The sequence below is a fragment of the Haemaphysalis longicornis genome, unplaced genomic scaffold (genome assembly GCF_048455015.1).
Source record: "Haemaphysalis longicornis isolate Haplotype H1 unplaced genomic scaffold, Haemaphysalis longicornis Haplotype H1 scaffold_4, whole genome shotgun sequence".
NCBI classification, from domain to species: domain Eukaryota; kingdom Metazoa; phylum Arthropoda; class Arachnida; order Ixodida; family Ixodidae; genus Haemaphysalis; species Haemaphysalis longicornis.
In genome coordinates, this window is record NW_027526361.1 from 85,874,140 (window position 1) to 85,893,174 (window position 19,035).

General features: G+C 47.2%; 1 protein-coding gene across 1 annotated transcript; it reads right to left on the bottom strand.

The window, feature by feature from the left end:
- Nucleotides 1–5: 5 nt before the first annotated feature.
- Nucleotides 6–11,188, bottom strand: LOC144179809 (neprilysin-1-like). Its single transcript, XM_077708243.1, has 3 exons — nucleotides 11,070–11,188; nucleotides 2,983–4,651; nucleotides 6–53 (listed from the first exon to the last, which is right to left on the bottom strand). Exons 1-3 carry the CDS (start codon nucleotides 11,186–11,188, stop codon nucleotides 6–8), a joined length of 1,836 nt encoding a protein of 611 aa, XP_077564369.1.
- Nucleotides 11,189–19,035: the final 7,847 nt, after the last annotated feature.

Here is a 19,035-nt window from a genome sequence, read left to right on the forward strand (position 1 = left end):
AATCTTTAGACTGAGGCGATGCTCGAGTAGCTGTGGCCCTTGAAGGAACAGGGCTGTATACGTTAAAAGAGCCATGACGCAAAATACAACTCTGTTCAGTTTGAAATAACTAGATTTTGGTAACACAGCTCTATTCCAGCCACAGATGTCTTTTTTAACAGTAAGACCCCAAGAAATATTGAAGAATTTTCAAATTTTGCACTGCAGTGTCGTATTATGGAAAGGAATAACGTAAAACACTCGAACCGCGTTATAACGTAGTAGTATCGGGACAGCAAATTAGTTCATTATAACCGACATTTGTTATAACAGTAGAGGTACAAATACGCTATAACCAATCGACAATCAGGCTCGCGCAAAAATGCTTGGTACGAAAATTAATTTTTTAAAGCTTCGAACCCACTGCGAACAAGGTAACCCTTACTTTTCTTCTTGTTGCATTTCAAGCTCGATGAACCAAAACATCAGTACGTGAAACTACAAGAGAACAAATTTCACTTGAGAAAACAGACCTGCGTCCGTATTTATTTGATGAAGGATGTGATCTGCGTCTCGTGGCTACTCAGAGCCCTGAGCAGGATGAAAATTTTCACAGTGTCCGCGAAGAAAATTGTCTTTATACTTCTGGAGTTTCGGACTACGGGAGGTTTCCAAGCAGCTTCTCAGCCTCCTGGTCGAATATTTCTTCGTTATATCCGATATCGCGGGGCTCTCATGGTTTCAATTTTTTAAAAAATATAATAAGTGTCATTAAAATAAAGCGCGACCAACCAAAGTTTGTATTTAGTTCGCTATACCGGATGATTCACCATATCCGTTAATTGACTGCACGTTAGTGTGCAAGAAGTACGTTAAAAAACTAGAGGCCTTATTACAATCGGTCAGTCACGTTTCTCGGCGGTGGATGACGCTAGGAGCCGCCAATCACACAAACAAAATTATGTGACGTCATAGTGAAAGCGCCGGAGTGTGCCTGGAGACTCACTACTGCTTCATATGGCTTTCGTGGATAGATTGTGGGGTTTAACGCGCCGACGCAACGCAGGCGATGAGGCGCGCCGTAGTGGAGGGCTCCGGATTAATTTTGACCACCTGGGAATCTTTAACGTGCGCCGAAATCTCGAACACACAGGCGTTTTTTGCTTTTCGCCTTTATCAGAAAAGCGGCCGCCACGGCCGGGAATCGAACCCGCGACCTCGTGCTCAGTAGCACAACGCCTTAGCCACTCAGCCACCGCGGCGGGTTTCATATGGCTTTCAATACCTCTATTATTTGTTTGAAGTCTGCGATAAAATTTGTATCATGGTTATCGGTACAAGGATGTCTTTTTACAGAAGCAAACTTCTACGTCTTCATGACGCCTGGCCATGTCGTGGCGAAAGGATGGAAAAGACAGCGCTGAACTAAATGAGGCCATGCACATATACCTGTGGTTCTCGTGTAAACCAAAATTTGTTCGGCAACTCACTTCCTGCTTCCGTCGAGCTAATGGTTTATCCCTTATAGGCCTGGAATTAGTAGCCCTCGACAAGCCTACAGGTTTGTCGAATGCTGTATTTTCTGTCACTTGAGTGGGCATCTAATAGCATTCATCCCCGACGGGGTACAATTAAGAGACATGAAAAAAAGACTCTTCCGCAGATTGCTCTGCTCTTGTCTTGCGCGTGAAACGTTTATGTTTTGTAACACGTCGCCAAACTCTAAATCCTTACCTTCTGGGCACATCCTAACCAGAACGTGTTCTGGCCACGGCGGTGTAGTATTTGGCTGGAACCTCATGCATATTCGGTTGACGCATTTATCCTCATACTTTGCCACGGTAGTTGCATTAAAAAGAATGATGTATGCCCTGCGTTGCGCTTGGCTTGAGGGGGTCTTGTCCGAGTTTCAACGCCGCGTCTCGCTTCACACGAGCACAATAACACGAAAACGTCGCTCGCAAATTATTCGCGTGTCGAGGAGTTTGCGATATTTAAACAATTATCACCGCTAGAGGGCTTTAAAACTTGAATACCTCGAGGACACGTAACAGTTCCTAGAAGTTGTGAACGCAAAAGCAACCTTATACAACCGAACGCCGCTCTCCCCCGGTGTGTGAGAATTGGGGGTGGTATGGTGACGCCCAGCCAATTGCGAGTTGTGAATTGAACGTGAGGTTCTCACGGTAGCTACCATTGTCAAAGGCCAGTCCCCTTGAGTGGGTACGTGTGAATGGTATGTCAACGTTTCAGCCAAATGGAAACTGACGAGGACAGCAGCTGTCACAAGTGCACGTCCGTTCAAACGTCCTCCGTGGTTATGTTTGGCTTGGAGAGAAGTGATGAAGATGATGAGCTGAACATTGGAAGTGGCAACGAAGAATACCCCGGCGCAATGTTACAAGGCAATGCCAGCCATGTTTCTAGCGCTGGCTGCAGACTACTAGAAAGAGGCGGTGAAAGACGACGACAGATGAAGACGTGGTGTCGCGTTAACCACCACGGTATTGTCTGCTCCCACCGTAACTCTGAACACATGGGTATTGTTCAATCGGCATTGAGGTTATGATGGTTGCTCGCATGGTCACTGGCCAATTCACCTGACTGGGCACGTTGAGGGCTACATGCAGCCAAGGGAAATTTTGCTGACAGGTCCCGGCTGCATTATGTGTATCTGTGGGCGGGGTTTTTCGTCGAGCGAGTCTAGTTAAACGGGAGAGAGGGTCTTCAAATAAAAAAAGAAAACGCAGGGCTACGCATTTTAAAAAGCGCTATATTCTAAGTGAAGTGTAGTTCGACATTTACATTGCATATTGGGAATATCTGCTTCAGTATAAAACAGGCAGCGAATGTTTAATCTAGGAACATACGCTTATTAGGCAAAGCTTAAATTCAGTAATATTTGTTCAGAAAAAGCTAGAAAAAATTACACTTCTCGCGCGGGTTCATCTTTGAGCCCAGATAGCACCTGAACGCGGAAGAAAACAAAGTCGAATGCCTGACGGCCTCGTTACAGGCCCGCTCAAGCTGCCCGCCAACGCCCGACGGATCACACAGCAGGTAGCACATGGCCAAAAAGAAAGTCTGCGTCTCAGTGAACTGGGACAACTTCTCGAGACGCCTGCCGGTGAAGGCTGGCTTGGGCGCACGCAGACATTCCTCCACGACCTGCACTGGCACTGCCCGGTCGAGCTCTAGGTTGTACGTCTCGTTCCCCAAGGGCCCCGAAAAGCAACGAAGGTTCTTGTCGGCGGCACCGGCGACATCTGGGCCAAGCGTTGTAACCAGATTCCTGAAGGTTGCCGCGGCAAAGAGCACGCCCAAGGTGCCGAGCTTGATGGCGGGTGTGAGACCGGCGGCGTAGATTGGCAGCATGGAGGCGTAAAGCGGCAGCCGCACGGAGTTGCTCTGAGACTCGAAGAAGGAATACGAGGGTTGTCTGTTCATGTCGTCCAGAAGCGCAGTCCAGAACGTGTCGTTGCCTGGAAACCGCCGGCGGTGGTTTGCGGCGATCACCCAGTTCTGCGCTATGGACGGGCTCATGCCCTTGAGGCTCGGGCCCAACATTCGCTGGTACGCGGCCGTCACACTGCGGAGCCAGAAGAAATCCCCAGAATTTATGGCCTTGTAGCTGCTGGACGACACGAGCCACGCGCTCTTAACAACCTTTTCTCTGAAGCTGGCCTGCACGGCCGCCGCGGTGCCGTTGACGTCGCTGACAAGGTCTGGCGCGAACTTCTGGTAAATATAGGCGCCGAAAGCAGCCACGCCCAAGTGGTGCTCGCTAAATCGGAGACAAATCTTCGGAACGGATTCGTCGAGCACGTCATTGCCGAACCTCTGAGCTGCGACCTGTCTGCTCATAAACGGCGCCATCTCGCTGACGGCGAGCCAGCTTGTGTACCACGCCATCATGCTGTCGTTCTTCTGAGCAAGCGTTCCATACGCATTCAAGTAGTCCACGTTAATAATTGTTATTCGGACTGCGCTCGCGTTTGCGATGTCAGCGCCGTGGGCAATAAACTCCGCCCATTGGGACCCTTCAAAGTGTGGCATCAGAAGCGCCAAGGCGGGGACGTCCAGGGGCGCGCTCTCGACGACCGTTGACCCTCTCGACGTGAAATTACTTAAGGTCTTTATCAAATCTTTCTCGAAATTGACGGCGTCGGCGAATGAGATCTCCGACCAAGACGTGCTTCCGGACGCCGTGACTGCCATCACGACTGACTCGTAAAAACGGAAGGACTCGTTCAAGGCTACGGCTTCGCAAGAGGACGAGGGGGCACTGAACAGGCATCCCGGCTCCAGGAGAACCTTCTCGCCATGACTGTTGCCGGGGGTCAGTTGTGCCTGCTTCCTAATGCCCAAGAGGGACGAAATGCCAAAGGCGATCCTGATCCGCGTTGTCAAGCGAAGCAAGTTGGCGGGGCGTTCCATCCTCGGCCATGAAATGCGTGCCGCAGCCAGGACTTGCCTAAAGTTGTCGAGGTCGTCCTTCCCGTGCAAGAGCACCGACTCGCAGCTGCGATAAAGCTGGGCCGCTCTCTTTAAAGAGTTCAGGCTTCTGGGCAGAAAGCGGGTCTCCCTCAGAATCATAGCGGCTTCCCCAACGAATTCCGACAGCTGCTTGGCGTACACCGACTCACTGCGTTTGCGGTTTCCGCAGACATACCTGTGAAGAATCAAAAAAAGAAAAGAACAACCGGGCAGACACCGACTTTATGGACGCCGTATTAGGTGATGTTCCTACTACAATGCTTGCAGTCTCTGACGCAAATGTAGTCACTGGACACTCCGCCATACATCTCGGCTCAGAGAAAGAACCATAACATTACGGAAACCCAGTTCAGCGCTTATATAGCCATCGAGTGATTTTGCACAAAAAGCGAAAGAAAACGTATTGTAAACTAACCACTGAATAAGTTTAAGGCTGTGTTGAATAACGAAATAATTGTATGCAGTTACGGCAGTGGCACGAACCATAAAGAGCATAAGAAGAGTACTGGTAATTTTTGAATTATTTTGCAAAAAAAAAAAAAGAGAGACTTTCAATAAGGCTGTCGAATAATTTTGGGTGCTTAAAGGAGCACTGACACCAATTTTCGGCGTTAATATTATTGCACAGTTCGCTTCCTTCACTCAACATAATACCCTGGCTGAAATATGAGCGGCCTGCGACGCGAAGAACGTAGTTCAATTGGATCTCATTTATCGCGCCGACGGAGCAGCGCGCGGAGCGGCACTCAGCAAATGGACATCAGCGTGACGTCAATCCAAGAGCGGAAAAGAAGTGACGCGACAGCGCTCGTCAAAAACTCGTGACGTCCCTTCACGCGCGCGACCCCACGAGCGGCGAGCGGGCGCAACACCCTCTCAAGCGGGCGCCGGTGACGTGCGCATAAAGCGGTGACGTCTGTCCGGGAGTCTGTCATATGCGCCGTTCGGGATGAAAGCGCGGGAATTTGAAACAAACGATTTTCAGGCCGTTCAATTTAATTAACTATCGCGCGCTGAAGTATTTGAAGGGCTGTTTCGGGTTCGCCAGACCATTAAGCATCGATAAAAACAATAAAAGTGGAACATGAAATTTTCGTGTCAGTGCTCCTTTAAGTCATATATACCCGTGATCTGTGCTTAAGTAACTAGCGCCCTCCGCCCCCATTCATGATGTCGGGATCATTCTTGTGCGAATTGGTGGTTGCATGTTCTACATAAAGCCAACAACGACGAAACTCGACGTTCGCGTCACTTCAACACTCCAGGAAAGTGACAGCAGATGCATCATTAACTTCTAGTGCAGCGTCTCGTCTCTCCAAAGGGCTGCAAAACACCCACTTTTGTTGAATCTGTGTGCATTATTAAAGCTGAATTGCACGTACAACAAAAAATTCAAGCCGTTCCACTCAAAGTGAAAGCTGTCGGAAGTGCAGAGCAGTGATTCGCCATAATGGGTGGTGGCGTTGTTATCCGCTCACTGCTACCACTCATCATACTCTTTGCCGCCCGGTCTTTATACATATGCAATTCAAGTTTCCCGCCGTCGCAGTAGTCGCGCGGCCCCTGTATGAAAGTGCGCCAGCGGGAGTTATGTTCTTTTTGTGCTTGCTTTAATTTCGTATGCTGGAGCTGTTGGGCGTCATTTCGAACGCGGAATTTTTTTTCTTTCGTGGCTGGAGCCTTTCTGCTACATTTCGAACGCGCAATTTTTTTCTTGCGCGGCTGGAGCCTTTCTGCGCCATTTCGAACGCGCCATTTTTTTCTTGCGCGGCCGCTATTTTCGCTTACTATCGTAAAAACCAACCCAAAGAGCGTTCCTAACTAAATGAGCGCGGGGCTGCCGGTTATATACAGAGATTTTGCCTTAAATGTACCTTCAGTTTTCTTTGCGCTAAACAACGGCGAGATCTATGACAAGCGCCAGCGGTTCCCGAGGTTTGAACGGGTATGCCTATTTAAACCGCGTGATTTTTGACGCCTCAGCGTGACAAACTGACGACGGTACACCAGGCTCTATTTGGGTCCGTTATCTCGCTGCTCCCCCTGATTCCGGCAGTCGCTTGACGTCCACCATTAGCGAGCTACGACTACAAGGCGAGCCCATAAAGTGCTCTGCACTTAAAACCGGAGTTGTCTTACTTACACGGTTAATGAAGCACCCCAGTAACGAGTCAGCTGGTACGCGTCTCATTTACTGGCAGCAAGTTTTGAATTCGAGGGCATGCAGACGAGCGCGGAGCCAGCGCCCGCCAGCTCGCGGCGTGAGCAAATCCGCCCTCTTCAGATGCATCTGGGACTCTTGCGCATTTTCGGCTGTCTGAACGCGAAAATTTGTTTCTGTCTGCCTGTCACTAGACCCATGTCAATGCGCTTACACTGCCCGACCACCCTGAAAGAGTAATACAATTCCGCTAAACCTGCTTTTCCCGGTTTCGGGCCTGCGATTGGCGGTTTTTACTGCGGTGAGTATATTGGTACTTCTCGTACGCGCCGGAGCACGTTAGAGTAGAAACAGTTAACTTAGAAGCATGTAAGCAGAGAAATGGTTGTGTACTGCGTCACGTGGGGTATAAAAAACATTGAAAGTGCAAGTTCTCGTTCTTCCCTACGACAAATAGCAAGTCAGCCCATTGCAATTGCATGCTTAACTTAGATTAGATTAGATTGCATTGCAATCTAAACGGTGAAGAGAATTTCCGTGTACTCGCGTCTACAAACTAGGACAAAAAATTGCAGCATCTCCACTCCGTGGATGACGGCGAGGGTGCGGAGTACGGGGACTCGAAATGACATCCAAGTTGCGCCCCGAGTGACATCCGATTTGCGCCCCCACCGTCATTCGATTTGAGCCGTGAGTTGCACCTTGATTCTTCCCTAAATGAAATTGCAACTCACGGCTCAAATCGAATTTCGCTTGATTTTCGCTTGATGGTGATGTGCGCACGGATGGACGCGGACGGAGATTGGAGGTCCTAAGATACTCCGTACCGTTACAGGCGAGGGGGTAACCCGTTTGACCCGCGGGTACTAACCCACTGTTGTAGCCCAATGGGTAAGACAACTGGCACTAACTCTGTCTGGTCTACCAGACACAGGCTCGATTCCTGCCGGTGCCTGTGTGATTTTTTGCGATTGTAAATGCTATGCGCACGGATGCGGACGGACATTGTGCGGTCCTAAGCTACTCCAGACCTAAAATTCTACCAGCCCTTTGAGCAAAAACTTGCCGTCGTTGAACGGGGTGAATTCAAGCTTGGCGAGCGACAGCTTGGTTTTGTCGAGCCATAGCACGTAGTGAGCGCGCACCCAGTTCGGACGCAAGACAACGCACACACGCTGCTCGGCGCAAGCGCTGGTCAAGGCGTGAACGCGCAGCCTCAGAGTTTTTTAGTAAGTATACAAGAGAGGAAACTGCCCCTGGGAAACCATGTCGTTGTGGGGGGTTATGGGAAGAACCCTGCTTCTGGCTTGTGCTTGGCATGGCAGTTGGATTCTTAAGCGGCTCGGGGGATTTGCTTCCCTCACTAGGCATTAACACGTCTACCAGTAGCCGTGAGCCGTGGCAACTACGTGTTCGGTAAAAGAGCAGGCAGTGCATGATTGTATCTGGCGCTGATCATGCCGGAGTCGAAGGAACGTATGACTGAGAGGGTAATATGGCGCCGCGAAAGTTATAGCTGACGAAAAAAAAAAAAGAAACCGAAGTACTTCGTCTAAGAGTAGAGTAGAAAGGACCTTTAATAGCAGAAAATACCTTTATTTGCGTCTAAGATACGACAGATATGGGCGCCTGTATCCTTCCTATCTTGTCTTCATCGATGACTGTTTAACGCCACGTTTTATTTTTTCTTAATGTATAGACCAACTCGCTGAGCAACAAGTTTTGTTAAACTAGCTGATGGTGGGCGCGCCGGTTCACCACTAAGGCGACGTTTTCATGCGCCAGTAAAAAATTCCGATCTCTTCAAACAACTTAATATTCGAAATAGCAGTAAAATAATAAAATAGGAGTCTCTAATGGGTTTCCCCCCAAATATTACCGTTATTGTTAACTATCAGCTTGCCCTGGAGAATAGAAGGCACAACCATTCCGGCAAAAATACGCTTCACTTCATTTTCCCGTATCTTTGAAACAGCCGCTTTTATATTCCACTTTTATAATAACACAACATTCTTTGCGTTTTTTTTGGCACTGTCTTCGAATATACTGCCACTAAAACGTTTCAATCCAAGCCAACAACGAAAATAGGGGGAGCGGATGATATAATGGCGGCCCCTGAGGATCCAGACATGAGTTCCATACTGATATACGCTAGAGGGGACACTGGCGCTATACCCGGGAACAAGTTAAGAACGGCACCAGCTCATGTACGGTATCACTCCGCCTAAGCGACGGACCCGGATGTCAACGGGCGCGCGCGTTTTGAAAGGAGACTGCCACGAATGCGTGATATCGTCTGCCCTTTCTCACGCAGTTTGTTTGCCGTCGCTGCAGTAGTTTATAAGCATATTAGGCCCAAAAAGATACAAAAACGTCTCACGCCATGTTCAAAATATTCCTAGTAACGCGCTACTTGTGCTGCGCGGAGTGACATCCGGCTGCGGTGATGAGGCACAGCGGCAACTTCGGTGCCGTTCTTAAGTTGTAACCGAGTATAGTGTCTATGCGAGCGCCGAAAGGCAGCTTCAAGCCCACAGGAGGCGGACATTCCTGGAGGATGCGTAATTTTCGAACTTGGCTTGACCCAGCCGTTATCTTGACCTAACTCAAAGTACTTTTTTGAAATACAAAAGCTATAACTAATGTTGATTAGTGCGTAAATTATTAATCGTGAAAACAAATTGTTCTTCCTGTTAATTTTTATGGAGGTTTAGAAGAATTCATCTATCAGACGGGAACATATTTGTAAAGTGCATACACGGCTGAGCTTAGCGGAGCCGACGATAAGGTCGATTGGGTGGTGAAGCGTTTGTTTTTTTCCATGCGAGTCGGCAATGGCGTGAGGCTGAAGCAGGGTGGCTGTACTGTATTCCACAAGTTTGCATGGTCACGGGTGGTGACAGCGATTGTGAGTGCGCCTTGTTCACGCCAATACTTAGGCAGCTGATTACCGGTGGAGAAGGTAGCCTAACAGATGACGGTTGCATTGGCGGAATCTTTCAGTGCATGCGGCCTACGCTCGCTTGTTTCGACGCTTTCTAGCGTGATAAGGTGCGAACCACGATCAACTTAGTGGTGACCCACCCGCCGGACGAAGCTCCCGCGATATAGTTTTGCGAATAAAAATTAGATGGCTGTACACATATTTTACTGCTGTGAAAGGTTTTTAACATGAAAGTATTTTATTCCCGGATACACAAAGATTTCACTGACGTCATATCCGTCACGGAAGTGATGCCAGTACAACGAAGCAAGCGACATGTAAAGGGTGCCCCCCTGCACAAAGGGTCTTCTTGCGGGGAAGCAGCCTTTAGTACTAAAAAGTACGCTATACTTAGGGTTGTTCGTTTTCAGGTTTTATATTTGAACACGAGAGTGTTTTATGCCGTGATGCCCCGACATTTTATTGACGTCATATCCGCCATAGAAGTGACGCCAGTACATCTTTGCCGAAGCGACCCGCCAGCAGGACGTCGCTCGCCAAGCACACCCACAAGACAGCCGCTGACCCGCAAATCATTCTCAGCTGCAAACTTCGCTGCACATTTCACTTCGTGTTTTACTGATTCCTACGACAGAGGAATCAACCACAGTTTTTTTATTTGGCTTAGCCGGTACCGTGCTTGTGTTTTTCTCGTAAGCGTCGTCATGAACAGGACTAGGATGGAACAGCGTGCTCGTACCGTCTACCTCGTGCCGAATCTCGAGTTCGCGTCCGTTTTGAGAAATGCCGTAGAATATGACTAGTTCTAGTGCAGGGGCTACACGGCGATGCTACTGCTTTCCGCATCCACTTTATTCCATCCGAGCAGTATTTGATAATTGCAGCCACTGGAATCGGGCGCTAGCAGCAATTCTGCCCCGGAACGAGCCCTCGACGCTTTCGACCCCCAAACCGAAACTGATCGCGCAGGAAAATCCGAAGTCAAGTGCACATAACAACCGCCAAGCTTCAAAATAAGCCAAGTTCGAAAATATCGAGTGAACGTCACACAATCAGTGCTATTGTTGTTGAAAGATTGCAGCGCCAGTGTGTCCTCTAGCGCATGTTAGTATGGAACTCTATGAACCCAGACAGCCTTGATATGAGCCGCATAGACGCTAGCGCCAGATTCCTCTCTAGTGTACGTAGTAAGAAACTCTATGCGCGCAGCGAACTCGGATTCGACCTACGCCTTTCGTGTTCTATTTTCTGATGGCACGAATCCTTACTCTTTCCCCTCTCCTCTTGTTTGCATGCTTCTCCTTGAAATGAACAAGCGGTTAGGTGCTTTCACTGCGCAACCGCAAGACGCGCTAGCTTGACCTTGGCTGAGCTTGAAGGTTAGATGGACGGAACAGAGCGTTTTCTAGTTGCGTGCCTCGAGTAGCAGAGATATCGCTCTAATAATTACAACACAGTTAAGAAATCACCCCGCCCGAGCCCGCTTACTTGTAGAAGTCGGTGCAGGGATCCTCGGAGGCGTCTATGCTGGCGCTTAGAAGGTCGGCGAACTTGTTGCACGCAGGCGTGGAGCAACCGCCCCTGACAGTCTCGTAGCCGGAACGCATGGCGAAGCCGAATCCTATGAATACCAAGGCGATGAACACGATGCTCGTGGAGGACACAAGGGCGACCACGATAGCCCAGTGTGCTTCGGGAACTGTCTCATGCTGATGGCGGGGCCTTTCGCGAGCTACATGGCGCACGCAATGGCGGTGTTTGCGGCTTCGGGCGGGCGACAGGTACGGCGAGTTTGGTGGGGTTTGTGGCGAAGTCGGTGATTCGGAGCCGTCGTCAACACTCCAGCAGTGCGTCTGCGCTCAAGAAAGAAAGCCGCGCCTGAGAACTCGCCGTGTGGCCTTTTTCCTACGCGGGCCCACCACAACATGCAGTTGTTCAGTCTACACACAGGCCTCACACCAATGGCGTAGCCAGAAATTTATTTCGGGGGCGCAGATAGAAAAAAAAGAGAGACTGAACCACATTTCCGACCAATTTATGCCATTTTCTCGAATGAATAAATTTTGGGGGGTGTTCTGGCACCAAAACACAACCCCTGACCACACCCATGCCTCACACCACGGCATTGAGTCCTCATCGTGCGCAGCTAATCGGACTCATAGACGGACTCGGATTCCACTTGTCGAACAGTAATTTCTCAGTAAGACTTAACAGGGATAAGACGAAGGTTTTAGTCGAGAACGGTTTGCATCACTGAGGCTATCTTGATTTTTGTTTCATTTCGAGAGATTTGGCAACATGTAAGCATGTCGCTGTCAAGCATGTCGAGAGACTTGGCAACATGTCGCTGCCAATTTTCTGACTCCGGCTGGTGTTATAAGTTAAGCCACCTTAAGGCCGGAAAACCAAAGCTGGTGGAAATAGGCTTATAGGGACGTTGGTCACACGTGTAAATGCATATGGAGTGCTGTTAGTATGAGAACTCAGAAAATACCTTATTTAATTTGTTCCCATCATGTTTTATATATAGTTCCCGCATTCCGTAGATGGTTAGTATTTTTTATTGAAGTGCATCCTCTTCAACCATTCTTCGTTCTTTAGAAAATGTCCAATGTACCGGTTCCAAGTAATGAGCCCTTTTATATAGAAAAAGGCGTGTAGCTTTTACGGTGTTTACTTGGTGCTCGATCTTGTCTACGTCCATGTTCCGTTCAGAACAGGGAATGTCCTCTTTTTATGAGGAATTTTTCTCTCAGGAGCAGCGAAAGCGTTCAGCAATGAAATCGATATTTGCGTGCAGCACCATCATATTCCTCAAAAAGTTGGGACAGTTATAGCCATCGGAGAGACAAAGGTTTGTTTGTGTGTTCCGACGATTTCAGCTTCTTGACCACCTGCCGCCACACGTTTCTTTCCTCTATGTTGATGGACAATTTTATTCCTGGTCTTTCCAGGTACTGGAGGGGCCCAATTACCGCCAAGATGGCGCAAAATATCGTCACCGGTGAAACGTAGGCGTCACCGCGACTAGCTCCGTAAAAAGAAAACCTCTCTTCACGAAATCAGGGTGCCTGCTCACCTTACTTTTTAAACTTAACTGCACTAGTTGGTCCAGGAACTCTCAAATGGGCCATGAAGACAAAATGCAGGTTTTATTCACTCAAAAGATTGCCTCGTTAGAATCATGCTCACACCACTTTTAACGTGAACTTCGCCCAAATAAGCTGTATAACAAGGAAAAAGGGAATGGTCATGCGACCCGTAGCTCATTTACCGCAACAGAACCTATCATGTCATACCAGCTAGCTCTGCGATTGACGGACGCCGGCAAAAGCAAACGCAAATTAGGCAGAACTTATAAGCTTGCCGAACGAGCTATTTGCGGTTCAATGTAGGGCACATTCTTTTTATAGCAGTAAGAATGGTGGTGGAATAAACAGTGGAAATTACGAAAGCACACGTAAACATAGAAGCGCCGATGCGTACTGCTGTTGGTACCGCGCACTATGCTTAATTTAGATGCACAGCACTGCGGGGCTTTGGGGATGTCGCAGACGACACTGGCCGATTGACGCAAGCGACGGTGTCTTACGTGACCATATTTGTCGAGCGATCACCATGTTTCATGAAATGATCATTTTCTCCATGAATAAAAACAAGCCAGGTTTAAATACGGCCACAAACAAACCAAAGGCAGAAATCAGCTTGCCGCGGTGTGGTGACGCCATCTAGGTGGACTACAGTAAACAAGTCTCCGATCCACACCAAGTTTAGCTGAAAGACCTGTTCTTATGATGTCATTGCAAACGTCGTTCAAATACAAGCTTTGGCGCGAGAATCAAAATTTTAGCTTAAATTGATTAATTTCGCAGTGAATAAAGCATCGTTTATTTCTAGGGAAAGCGCTGGGGGCACAATAGAACAGGAAATCTTTCGAATAAAACAAACTTGTATTTTGTCTTCATGGCCCATTTAAGGGCAAATCTTAATGGTAGTGGCGGGAGAGAGATACACAGTAAGCAAACGTTCAGTCTGGGGCTTCACCATTTCCTTCTAGAATCTTCCCCGAAAATCTTGGTTTATCCTTTAGTTGATTGCTTGGTTGAGTGATTTGGTTGATTGATTGGTTGATTGGTGCGGTTGATTGATTTGGTTGACTTCTTGGGAAAATAAGTACGAGGACAGGCCTACAGCAGAAAAAACAACAAAAGTGCTTAATTTAGCAACATTCGGTGTATAAATCCCTCACATAATGGGAGCCTGATATGCACTTGGCTGAACAAAGGCCCCACCCGTTTCCCAATTTAAATTATCATTGTTTGAATTTGCTACCTTTCTCTATCGAGGCCATATTCAAAGTGTGTTCACTGTTCTTTAACTGTGTCACTGGCCACTACATGCATGCCAAACGCATTTTCTTCTTTTGTCACAACTGTATCGAGTTCTTATATTGTGCCACAGTTTCTGATTACAGATTTGCAGTTAATCCTGTTGTAGTGACCATCTATGCTTTTAATACTTTGACCATCAGGTGCTCTCCAATATTTTCTGGCCAGGATTGTTTGATACTTTGACCATCAGGTGCTCTCCAATATTTTCTGGCCAGGATTGTTTTCGGTGAGCCGCGGTCACCCTGCTCTATATTACCAAATTAAGCAGAGCCATCAAGTATGGTTGGTGCCGACACCAACTCATTTTGCGAACAAGGCCGCTCTTGACCAGTAAATCTCCATATTTAACTGCAACGTGTCACCCCTTTACAGTACTTTTAAACCAACATCAGGATTCGGTTGTAGTTTGTCGGCGGGCATGCGTGGTATGTTTCGGAAAATGCAGGGTTTTGTCGGGGAAGACTTAAACTGATTGAATAAAATAGGTTTTTGCCGGTAAAATTAAGTAGTACTTGTTAATTATGTAGTTATTGCAGTTAAGCGTGTGATGGTGATGTGGAAATTGTAGAGCATCATCAGACAACCCGATACCCAGCGTTGGGTGTGCGAAAATATAATTTCCCGCAGACCTACGGGAAGCATACTTCAGTCCTCCGGACGCGCGCTTTATCACGGGTAGGATAGAGAAGCGGCGCGCGCGAGTACGTGCCTCCACTTTAATCCGGTTGTGGCTTTATCTTGTCTTGAAAGGTAATAAGCGCGGCGTACGTGAGACGTGTACAGCTCTGAGTGACGTCAACACGGGGGCATGGCTTTGCGGCGCTTTGCAGCCGCCAAGCTCCAGGTGCGTTCGTCTGGAGGACTGAAGTATTCTGCACATGGTCTGCGGGCAATTACATTTTCGCAAACCCGCAAGCCTAATGCTGGAAATAGAGTTTTTTGGTGATCGTCTAACATTTCCATTTTATAATCACACGCCTAACTGCAATAATTAAAAAGTTTTTTTAACAAGTGGTAGTTCATTGTTGCCCTAAATAGCAACTGGAACTCGTTTTATTGGGTCCGCCACAGCCCCTGATCACTTCGCGCGAAAAAAACAATTTTGCCTGCAAAAGCATACTTTTTCAAATAACTACCTGTTATAAATTTTTTTCTGAACCACCCGGGATATTCTATGGTATGTTATCGATATCCGAAATATATGTAACGCTTTTTTGCATATATATGAAAGATAACTTAGTGCATGGACAATATTTTTGGCGGAGGAAGTTCCTGTGTTAAGCCTGGACAAAAGAGAAGGGTGGGTGAATTAACGATCATCCGGTCAATAAATCTTTGCTCCGTCTATGATGAGTTCTATACTTTATTGATTCTAAGCATGCTTTTTTTAGCAGAATGAAGAACACAAATAGTGCTCGGAGAATAAATTTTTGGAATAATCATCAAGCCAAAAGTCACCAAAAGTCGTCTGTTGTCTGCGTAACAGAAACTGCCGCGGCAACGTAAATTTGTCATCACCAGTCAAGCTGATGAGATATTTTGAAGACAAGAAATTCTCCTTTACCGTCGGCGATTCCCCTCCTCGCCTGTTGAGCGGCCTTAGATAATCTCCAGTGTCCTTTGGCCACGGTTTCTTTGAAGACTGAAAAAAAAAGTCGACAAAACAAAGAAGAGAGCAAACTAGTTACATGCATGCACATTTATCGCTTCTGAAAAAGTTTCATTTAAGTGGGTTGCGGAGTTGTAAACATTACATCTTTCAGCAGGTCAGAAATTAGAATGCAGAGTTGAAATTCTGGATTTAGACCATTTTCGCGCGTAGAAAAAAGTTGAAAGCCCGTTTGTCCTACTGTTTCCTACTCACGCTATGCGGTGAAGTTGATGTCACGACACACCGGGAAGTCTATTAGGCTGAATTTAAAGGCTCGCAAGGGTGAATATTTTAAATATATTGTGCCAGAATAAAACGTTGGAGACAGAATTTATCTGCGATTTTTTTTTCTCTGGCTATGTGTGTGTCGGATGCGCTTACTCCAGCGGAAACTGTAGTGACGTATTCCAGCGCCTTTGTGATATGAGGCCCGACAGCCAAAAAGACAGGACTTCGAAACCGGGAATCAGTAAACAACGGATGCTTCGAATTACAACGAAGTCGATAACAAGCATGAATTAGGCGAGCCTGAAATAGAGATTAGTGTTACAGCAATAAATGACTTGGTGCAAATCGCTGTGGCGTCACTGCTGTAGCTGGATAAGACAGCTGGAAATACCTATCTGGGGTAAGTTTATTTTTAAAGATAAGGAAACAAACTGAGGCTTTAGACGTCTGTTACGTCGCGAAATAAAAGGCGCCTTAATCCAGGTTCAGACTGTTGCCGCAACTGTCGTAACAACTTTAAAGAATGACGTCATTTCACGACTGATCAGCCAACCGAACTGCGTGACACGCCCTTTTTTTACGTCCATAGATCACGATATGGCTCTTGCGTCGGTAGTCAGAACAAAGCCTTATGGGTGGAATGGCGCAAGGCTCACGCAGATAATGGTTGGACAACTGCTCTTTCGCCTTTAATTTAACAAATCTAGTGACTACAAACACGGCATATTCTTCGTCAAGTGACACCTTCCCCGTCTTTCAGGAGGAGTTAACTGCAAAAGTAGCCCTAAATTCGAAGCTACCCGATTCCTGCAGCCAAACTAGGAACATCCAGAAGCAGCAGAAAAAAAGGCCCTTCAAACTTTCTGCGGCGATTGCCGATGAGCTCGTTGGGATGCCATCAACAGCACCTACCGCTAAAGCGGTGTTATTTGAGGGAGAAAAAGGCTAGAAATACCTTTCGGATGGACGACAAGAACCGCAGTTCCATGGCTGCAGCGAAGCTTCTTCCTCTTCTTCGCTTTAGTCTCAGAAATAGGGGTGTATTTTCTTTCCGTAAGCGATAAGTATTGTTGTTGCGGTTGTTGTTTTGATTACTGCTAACATTTAACAACATTTAATATAATCATTTATTATTTTAATAATCACTGTTAATTGTAAAGAATGTAAAGATATCCCGCAGTCGTTTCTCTTAGCTGTCTTTGTTACCAAACGGCGGCAGTGTGTTTTATGCGCCATTCAATTACGCCCCCCGGACGAGCGAAGAGCCGGGAGAGGGCGCAATCAGGTTTCGGTGGCGCCTGTCCCTAAATCCTGGGCATGCAAGTGTTCCAGCCGTTTTCTGTAACAGCATGACTTAATTAAACGCCCATGTTGCGGTACTAAGCGGCTATTCCTAATTGTATGCAACTTCGCGGTGAAATAACTATGGTAAATATAGAATAACTCGATAGGTATTATACCCACTGACCCAGCCGAGAAACGCGGGTTGCTACCGCTAGTAGGACATAAAAGGTTTATTTCGGAATAAGGCATCTGACTCCTGTGCACGATCTTCAGGTTGTCTGCTTTTAAAACTCCAATTTGTGTGACACTTGTCATCATGAAGAGGTCTTAAAACCAGGGCGTCGAACCGGAATCGAACCAAACCGAAAACCGGAACCGAACTGGTATTTTTGCTGGAACTTAGCTCGAACCCGAACCGTTATTTCTTGAGCCCGCTGAACCCGTACCGGAACTGAACCGAAAAAAGAAATAACGGTTACCGGTTCATGCCGAAACGGTTCGACCCTCCGTTGTTGATATTGCACAGTCAATGCAATTCAGGCCTTTTTTTTCTTTCACGTACCATCAACTTCGTACCCGCTCGCGCACTTTCCCCTCCAGACAATTGAACATTACCACGCTCTATGTAACAACAGGGGAAATGAATTAGCACCCATGTAGCAATGGTCTGTTGCTGCTGGAAGCGCGAGCGTAGCGCAAGCTGACCAAAGGAAATGTCATTCCGGCAGCTTGCAAAGGATATAAAACGACTTTGCCCTTCCCTAGCGGAGACATTATTGGAGCAACCAGGCTCCAGGAGTGCTCCACTGCGCAACAGCGAAGGCCCACACCCGATGTGTGCAAACTTTTCGCATTTCACAATTTGTTTAAAAGGTCCGACACCTGCAAATTGTTAATACTTGACAAGTGTCACCGCAGGAGCTGCTCAGTGGCTAAGCCATTTGCTGCTGACCACAAGTGGCCTCGATCTCCCTTCTCCACGACCGTTTTTCTGAAGTAGATGGAAATTGTGAACGTCCGTGTATCGAGATTCTGATCTACGTTTAATATCACCAGCTGGTTAAAATAAGCCTGCCGGTCTGCAAAATAAGCTGCGCCTCGGAGCAGAGATATAGCATGGGGCATCAAATACGCCAGTTTTTTTTTAAATGTGTTTACACGGAAAACAACAAAAAAGAAAAGGCGAATCACGTTGTCTTAAAACATTACGCAAAAAGTAAGTAAAACAGAATAAGTAAAAAAAGCACTAAAACGCGAATATTGCTCTATACTTTTCTTTGCCCTGCCGAAAAATTTACAACCAAACGTGTCATCAATGCGAAGGAAGTGAGTTCCATGGTCAGTTTTTCAGGACAGTGCAGTGGACAAGTTTCATTTTTTACAGATACAAATAACAACAGATATGCCAAGGAAAACTGTTATGGTGCGCACTGAATCCCTTCGCAAGAAACTGCAGCCCTCGACCCTGTCTTGGAAGCAGAAACAGTAATAAAGCAGATGGCACCTGCAGAAAGGCAGGCCGGTACCTCACACTGCCACATTCGCCCAGCGATCATCTTTTCTGTTTTAGATGCGACTGCATCTCATTGGCTCGCCTTGTCCCTCCATACGGCGTTGTTGTCCGTCCACACCCCTCCCCATACACTATTAAAAAAACAATAGTTAGCGGCGCCCGGTTTCGATCCCACGACCCTGTGGGCGGAACGCGAGGTACATGGTGCTCTTCCCACTGCGCCACAAAACAGAGTTTTTTTTTTCTTTAATGCATGGAAATGTTAGAAAACTTCAAAAGACGAGACACTTAACACACAATTTAAGCACTAACAGACAGTCGAACAAAGATCAAAACTCAGGCAAGCAAACGCACGCATCCAAAAGAGGCAGCCACTCTGGTGGATCA